Here is an 8,279-nt window from a genome sequence, read left to right as displayed (position 1 = left end):
GAGAAGAGAAGAGAAGAGAAGAGAAGAGAAGAGAAGAGAAGAGAAGAGAAGAGAAGAGAAGAGAAGAGAAGAGAAGAGAAGAGAAGAGAAGAGAAATATTCTGGGGCTGGAGAGCTGCCTCAGGTAAAAAGCACTTGCTGCTCTTCCAAAGAACCCAGGTTAGTTTCCCAGCACCCACGTGGTCACAGCTGTCTATAACTTCAGTTCCAGGGAATCAGATGCCCTCCCTAGTCTGTTCTCCAAGGCCACCAGAAATATACATGATACACAGACAAAGCACCCATAAACATAAAAGTAAATTTCATTTGTGAGTCTTACCAGTTGCTTTCCATTTGACCTATCTGACCAAAATATATCCTCCTCAAGTGCTGTCCCTTTTGTCTTAAGGTGCATTTCCCATTCTAAAGTGAAACCAGAAAATATATATATATAAGAATTTGCACAACAAATGAAAGGTTACATTTTTAAAAAGAGGCAAAAACCTACATTATGTGGCCAGGTGTGGTAGTGCACACCATTAGGAGGCAGAAGCAAGCAGATATGAGTTCAAGGCCAGTCTAGTCTATAAAGTTGAGTTCCAGGCCAGAACTTCATTTATGTTTTCTTTCATATTAAAACATATTAAACAATAAAGCAAAGAAAGATTAAAGAATCTAAGTCTAAAATTTGACCAGCATAGGATATAGTGTCAGAGAAATAGTAATTAACAAATTTTTCTATTAAAATTAAATGGGATGGTAAATAGAATAATCAGAGAAAAGGGGGAAAGCGGTACATCACAGATGCCATACGTTAGCTCTTCCTATTAAAACTGTGTTCCAAGGACCTCAGTCTTCAGATTCAAGGTGATCTTCTAACAGTTCCTTTGACACACTTCCAAACATACAGAACTTGACAATAACAAGCAATGTTTTCAGCAGATACTAACCTTGGAGAATTCCTTGCTCCATTACTGTCAACTCTACTTTCTGCTCCAACCAAGAGATAAGGCTGGGTTTGAACAACTGACCTCCTAAACAGAGACAGATACATCACTGGAGTCTCAGACATACTCCACAATGACAGAAAGCTACATTTCTCAAGAAATACTTAAAATTATTAACAACTCAAAATACAAATGTTTATGCTATTGAATACAAGAAGTTTTCTGTGACCCACCAAATCCATTCATAACTAAATGCACATTTAAGAAACACCAGTGAGGACCAAGTCTGTTGATGGATACATGTAATCTCTACATGTAATCTCAGCATTCACAAGCCTGAGGCAAAAAGGTCACGACTTTCAGGCCAGTCATGGCTACAGGGCTAACTAGTGAGATACCAAAAAATGGCTGAGGATATAGTTCAGTAGTAGAGCACTTGCCTAAACTGTACAAGGTCCCAAGTTCAATCCCCACTACTGCCAATAAATAAATACTAATTAATGACGTGTAATATTCCTATGACTTCATTATTAATGAAAAGTCTATGTTTTAAAATAATGTAAAATAAAATGCACTAAACTATTTCTTCCAATAAGATCTAGTAAAAGTAATGAAAGTGTTATAAAGTCACTACTACCGCTACTCCCCAGGGACACAGATCAAACCCAAAGCCACATATGTCTAAACAAGCACTCTACCACAAAGAAACATACATGGAAAAAATAATCTTTATCTTATCTTTAAAAATAGATTCATAAAGATTGCTAAATCAAAACAACAACCCTGTTTGATAGCACACATCTGTAATTCCAGCTCTCAGAAGCCTGAGATAGAATACTGACAGCTTAAAGCCAGTCTGAGCTATAGAGTAAGACCCTGCCATAATACAAAACAAGTCAAAAGGAGAAAGAATCTCAAAATAACACTATTAGTATAGTAATAGTTATGCTACTAACCACCATTTGGTTGAGAACTACCATGATGGAATAATTATATTAAGAAAGGGATTTAATCTGTTATTTCCCACTGTTCTCTGAGCTGACATCACATTCTAGAACACTATTTATTTCTGTTAGTTTATGAAGCTAGAACAAATGTTGGCAGTCTCACCTACTGTGGCCAGGTTCTGGTAGTTCTCCAGCATCACGTCTCTGTAGAGGCTTCTCTGAATTGGATCCAGTGAAGTCCACTCTTCCTGGGTAAAGTCCACAGACACATCTTCAAAGGTCACTGCATCCTGAAAGTGGAAGTAACATATATATATATATAGAAGTCTAAGGTCCCGATAACCTGTCTCAAGTCTCAGTATTTCCAGAACATCTCTCTATCCACACTCACTCTGTACAGATTGTATACTCATGGAAGTGGGACACACTCCCAAGACATTTCAAATTGTTATGTCATTACAAGTGAATTTACTGCTTTAAAAGGGAGATTTTCATTGTTATCATTTGTCAGAACACATAAAATAATAAATATCTCACCACTAACCGAACTCAAGACACATGATTACTAAAATATGGAGATAATTTTCAAGGTATTCCCTCACCTAAATAAGACACGTGCCTTTGGGGAAAATTCAACCAGGGATTTGTCATGCCATGGGTTTTTGGTTTGCTATGAAGCCAAGTCTACCTATGAGAAAATGTCTTCTAGGCCAGTTTCATATTAACTTCAGATTTTAAAAAAGCTGCCAATCTTGGCTAAGTACATAAAATAGGAAATACACTTTTTATTGAACTTACCACCTGCTGTGTCTCCATGAAGGTATGTCTTGTCAAAAAACCTTGCTCTAGTGTTAAATCTTTGGTTTGTAGATGTTTTTCCAATTCTGGAATTAAACCCACAAAATAAGATTAGATATAAATAATAGAACAGTATAGCAAAGAAGTTAAAAATGTCTCCATGGTTTTTTAAATAAACCTGATAAGCAAAATGGAGATTTAGAGGAAAATTCGCTAAATATTAATTCTGTCAAAATTAATATGTGGTGGTAATAAAACAAAAACATCACCAGAGAGAAAAAGGAAGAAATATCATCAAAGTACAGCGTGGTATGATGATGCAATCCCAGCACACACAAATCTAAGGCTGGAGAATCAACTATTTAAAACTATACCATAATGAAAAAAGAAAGAGAAGGAGAAGCATTTGAGGCAAATCCCAGGATATATAACTGAAACGAAACTGTTCTACCACAGCACACATACAAACAACATAGAGAGACAGACAGATAAAAAAAGAAAAGTAAATAAAACAATGAGCTTGGCACTCCAGGAGGCAGACAGTGAGTCTCTGAGTTCAAGACCAGCCTAGTGTACAAAGTAAGTTCCAGGTCAGTCTGGGATACACAGTAACTCAAAAAAAAAAAAAAAAAAAAAAGAAAGAAAGAAACAAGTAAAAGCAAAAAGCAATTAACTTAATCATAAAATGCTATTCCATGAGATCACAGAATTTTGGGAAAGACAAAAAGGAGAGTTAATAATGACGTATGCCACTGATCAATATTATTCTTCACAAACATTCACCTTGAAGAACTCTCTGTGCGGTTACCAATTCTTTTGTCAAGCAAGTCAAAGCACTGGGCTTGGTAAGTGTCTGACATCCTATACATAGACAAAGTTGCATTAATGGAAGAGATGGCAAACTTTTCTATGATTCAGGTCTATAATACATTTTTTTCCCAATACAAGGTCTCATGTAGCCCAGACTAGCCCCTCAAACCTATAAATCTACTGGGATTACAGGCAGGCACAATCAAATGCAGCTTTTGGTCTACAATTCTAATAAAAGCAGTTAATTATTTCAGAAAGATTAAAAAGACAAAGCCTTATTCCATGATCCCAAGAATCTCTGACTACTGAAATACAAATCAATTTCATATTCACATTTCTGATGCTCTAGCATTTTAATCAAACAGACAAAAATAAATCCTAGGCAATAAACAATTAACTTTAACTTTATAAGTATTATAGAACATCTAATTCAGATAAAGACAAATAGAATACTAACTAGAAATTATTATCCAATGTATCAAAGGTGGAAATATAAACATACATTTCAACAGAACTAGATGATCCACATTTTAAGAAATACCACCATGAGATAATTCATCAGGTTAAAAGTTTCCCACAGAACACTGACAACCTTAGTTCAATATGCAGAATCCGCATCTTGACTGACAACATCACATTTGGGAAGAGGGAACCTCAACTGAAGAATTACCTCCATCAGATTAGCCTATGAGCATGTTTGCAGAACTTTTATTTGATTGCTAATTGATACAAAAGGGCCAGATCTTGTTGAAGGAGCGGCAGGGCTGCTTCCCCGGCACCCGGCCGCCCGCATGGCTAGCTTATGCCCAGAAATAATTACACGGAAACTGTATTCTTTCAAACACTGCCTGGCCCGGCTAGTTCCAGTTTCTTATTGGTTAGCTCTTTCATATTGTTCTAACCCATTTCTAATATTCTGTGTAGCCCACGAGCTGGCTTACCAGGGAGGATCTTAACCTGCGTCTGTCTGGCGTGGGAGAATCATGGCGACTCCCTGATTCAGCTTCTTTTTCCCAGCATTCTCTTCTGTCTACTCCGCCTACCTAAGGGTTGGCCTATCAAATGGGCCTAGGCAGTTTCTTTATTAATAAGAAATCACTCCCACATCAAGATCTGTATAAGAAAAGTAGACAAGCAAGCCAAATGAAGTAAGGCAGTGTTCCTCCATGGTTTTTGTTTCAGGGTCTGCCTATAGGTTCCTGCCTTGACATCCCTTGATAATGGACTATAACCTTAAGCCAAATAAACCTTTTCCTCCCCAAGTTGCTTATTTACTCTGTTTTATTACAGCGACAAGACTAGTACACCAAATACTAAGAAGTTAGGAGCAATGGTACACAGCTGTAATCCCAATCCAGCACTCCTGCAGTGAAATGAGAGGCAGAAACAGGAGAACTGGCCAGAAGTGCGGTGGCAGAAATGAGAATGAACCTCCTTTCACGAGGTGGAGCATAGAACTGACTCCCTGTGAGCAGCTCTCTGATTTCCACAGGGGCGCTGTTGGCACATGTGCACCTGCACTCACACAAAGCAATAAATAAAAATAAACCTTTTGGTTTTGTTTTTCTAGACAGAGTTCCTCTGAGTACCCCTGGGTTGTCCTGAAACTCACTCTGTAGACCAGGCTGGCCTCGAACTCACAGAGATCCACCTGACTCTGCCTCCTAGGTGCTGGGATTAAAAGTACACATCCATTACCAGCCTAAATTTTAAAGAAAAAGAAATAGCTAGTGTGCTAGGCATGCAGCACAGTAATGAAGCACACAGACAGCATTTACAAGGCACTGAAATTTGCTATGCATCCCCATAAAACTAATATCATATGTTTAAATATATTAGAAGAGAAACTGCTATCACTGTTATCATGTATTTGACAAAGATCCTAAACACACTAAGTCCATGTGTCAGCTCCACATGAAGGAAGCATCTGGGATACGAGAATAACTACCAGCTTACCTACAGAGGCCAGCTTTGTAGAGTCCCCCACTGTCACACCACTAGGTATGCTCTTCTGAGTTGGATCCTTCGTAGTCCGCTCCTCTTGAGTGAAATCCACAGCCTCACCCTGAAAGGTCACCAAATCCTTAACCACCCAAAAATGCCTGCTTCAACCAAGTTAATATCCCCACCAATCCTCTCAGGAGACTAGGGATGGGGAACCCAATGACCAGAGAGAGCTGCAAGTTCTCCCACTGCCTACCATGGGGCTTGAGGGTCCTAGGTAGGCTCCTCTGTATTCACACCTCACTCTGTCCATTTACTCTAACCATGGAACCTTAATGACACGTTCCAAACGTTTTCACCTCACCACACACTGGCCTCTCTCATCTTCCTTCTTTCTTAATAATACTCCTGGACATACTGTATAAATGAGGTAAATATGAAAAACAAAGTCTTTGAGAAAAAATGAAACTTTCACTTTCTTATTATTTTTAATATATATTATTATATATTAAAAAATTTTAAAAGCACCTGGCATTTGGCATCACAAAAAACACTATACTAATACAATTACAGCAGTGTGAAAAAGTTCCTCTCCTATGATAATTAGCCCTTGTCAGGGGCATTATTCTCTTTGGTAATCCCTGGAGACAAACTGGTCTGCATGGAAAGATGTACACCTCCATATGCAATGAGGTTAGTCTTCATACCTTATTACAGGTTTTCAGGCAATCATCCAGTGTGCTTTCCCCCCCTGTTTCTTCTCCTTGGCTGCAGACCTGGGCCCCAGAAAGAGGACTTCCTGGAAAAAGATACAATCCAAAGCTGCCAAAAAGCCCACATTCAGAGAGAGTGAGAAGCGGGAAAGAGAATTAGAGAGGGAGAGGGAAGTCTGGAAGCATATGCAAAATAATTCATTTCACATCCTTTCATTTCTGGATAATATCTCCAGAAAATCTTTTCTACCACTATTTCGTATATCATAGCTGACTTTTCAAGGACATCAAAATTTCTCAGTGTATAAACTGATGGCCAAAAAGCCATAAATCTGTATAGATAGCATCTATCAATTTTGAAAAAAAGCATTTGTGCCTTTGTATGTAACTGTACAAAAGCTACCAAAATGTGAATGACGTTTACTTCGAGCAGTGTGGATAAAGGAAAATTCTGATTTTAATCACATTTTCTGTTGTAATTTTAAAAATAGTTTTACTCTATGAAATAATAGATCTTAAACGAACTTATTTCCACCCCTCTCTCCCACTGCAAATGCTAACTATGAGGTATAAATACTACATTCAGTAGTCTGCCAGTGGGGTCATTTCACAGCACAAACTAACATATCACGGTGCATTCCTTGGATATATAGAATTTTTGTTTACCATGCTTCAGTAAAGTTGAAAACAAGAAAAAAAGCCCACATTCACGGTGAGGATGGGAGTTCATCTGTTTGCAATTAATACATAACTCAGTTCACTCAGATAACTTGCAAATATAACCCTAGTAACCTACAATGCCACAGCAGCAATTATTACAGCAAGAAGATGCAATGGTGAACTGCCTTGCCCACCAAGAAAAATACAACAGTTTTGCTTTAAAGCCAAAGAAAAGTAAGTTCTAAGAAATATAACTCTAGTTTGCCTATGACAAAAATCAGTTATGGATTATGCAGTGTCTGTTTCCAAGCACACACTAGAGGGCCTACCTCAGCACTCCACAACATACTGGTAGACCTCTGGCTCTACACTGGGTAGAAGGGACCTACAACAGATTCTCTCAAAAATAACAACAGGACTCACCACAGGACAAACTGGTAACGTCCATCCTTTGAGTCTAATGGTAAAATGTGTAATCAATTCTTCTGTGACTCCAAGGACACGCCAGGGAAACTCAAGTATCAAAGTGGAAAATGATGATATTCATTTCTCTTTAATCTGCGTCAATCAAAAAGCAACACTTAGCAGTCATCAAGCTCTCTACAGGTGAGACAATGAAAACCACTAAAAATGCATACCTTGTAATATGGATTCATTAACAGCACCTGCACTGACTGAGGAATCGTATATATTTGTTGTATAAGAAGAAAGCTGCTCCATGGGCTCATGTATTTGAACACTGGTCCTCAGCTGGCAGTCCTGAAAGATTATGGAACCCGTAGGAAGTGGATCCTCGCTTGAGACTATACCTCGCTCAGGGTGGCCTCAAGGCTTTATAAGACTCATCATCCTATTTCTATTCTCTCATCTGTGTGCAGATGAAAATGTGATCTATCTACTTCAGGCAGCCATGTCACACCTTCCCCACCTGGAGCACAAGATTACCAAACCGGTCCAGGTGGTGACAACCAGCAGCACCTAGAGATACTAACTCTACAATGACGCCCTCCGTAATTAACCACGTGTTTCCTGGTAGATTGACTAGGAGAGTGTCCAGGTGAGGCTGTGGTGATGAGAAAGGATCAGGTGCTTTAAGTAGACTTGGATCCACCTCAAAGGGCATTTTGCCAGTCCAAGTGATGCCTAACAATTCCACAGAGCCAGAACAGTGAAATCAAACAGCCCGCTACTCCGGGACATGGCCAGCACCCCAGCTTTCTCAGGTTCCCCAAAGATGAACAACACCTCCCCATAAGCAGGAAGTAGCCACGAGAACGCAGCAATCTCATCCCAGCCTCACCTGGTACCCCTTCTAACTCCTCACCTTTTTATAATAAAAAGAGAGGAATCTTAGTACTCAGGCATCTGTACTGGCCTGTCCTTGGGTCCTGACAGGCTATGTCTTCAGCTGCAACCATGAAAGGCACCTCCTGTGCACATTCACTACAGTCCCTTTTAAAAGGTGGGTCTTGCCCACCTCCC

The 8,279-nt window shown here is 39.1% G+C and overlaps 1 protein-coding gene across 12 annotated transcripts in view; it reads right to left on the bottom strand.

The window, feature by feature from the left end:
• LOC126490558 (zinc finger protein 26) overlaps positions 1 to 8,279 on the bottom strand; it is a 22,781-nt gene that overhangs the window by 6,952 nt on the left and 7,550 nt on the right. For 3 of the 12 annotated variants that reach the window (XM_050125560.1, XM_050125559.1, XM_050125562.1), the window contains exons 3-10: positions 7,221 to 7,355; positions 6,132 to 6,223; positions 5,437 to 5,545; positions 3,454 to 3,531; positions 2,671 to 2,756; positions 2,036 to 2,162; positions 929 to 1,012; positions 319 to 401 (exon numbers count right to left, since the gene is read on the bottom strand). In XM_050125560.1, coding sequence (XP_049981517.1) covers positions 319 to 401; positions 929 to 1,012; positions 2,036 to 2,162; positions 2,671 to 2,756; positions 3,454 to 3,531; positions 5,437 to 5,545; positions 6,132 to 6,223; positions 7,221 to 7,245 — 684 coding nt within the window. In that variant the 5' untranslated portion in view covers positions 7,246 to 7,355. Of the gene's footprint in view, positions 1 to 318; positions 402 to 928; positions 1,013 to 2,035; positions 2,163 to 2,670; positions 2,757 to 3,453; positions 3,532 to 5,436; positions 5,546 to 6,131; positions 6,224 to 7,220; positions 7,356 to 7,435; positions 7,557 to 8,279 lie in introns of all 12 variants that reach the window. The other 9 variants (XM_050125568.1, XM_050125567.1, XM_050125569.1 and 6 more) reach the window with 7 other exon arrangements.

The sequence above is a fragment of the Alexandromys fortis genome, unplaced genomic scaffold (genome assembly GCF_014885135.2).
Source record: "Alexandromys fortis isolate MF-2015 unplaced genomic scaffold, M_Fortis_MF-2015_v1.1 scaffold_242, whole genome shotgun sequence".
NCBI lineage: Eukaryota > Metazoa > Chordata > Mammalia > Rodentia > Cricetidae > Alexandromys > Alexandromys fortis.
The sequence above is the reverse complement of the archived record's forward strand: the minus strand, read 5'-3'. Positions and strand labels throughout refer to the sequence as shown.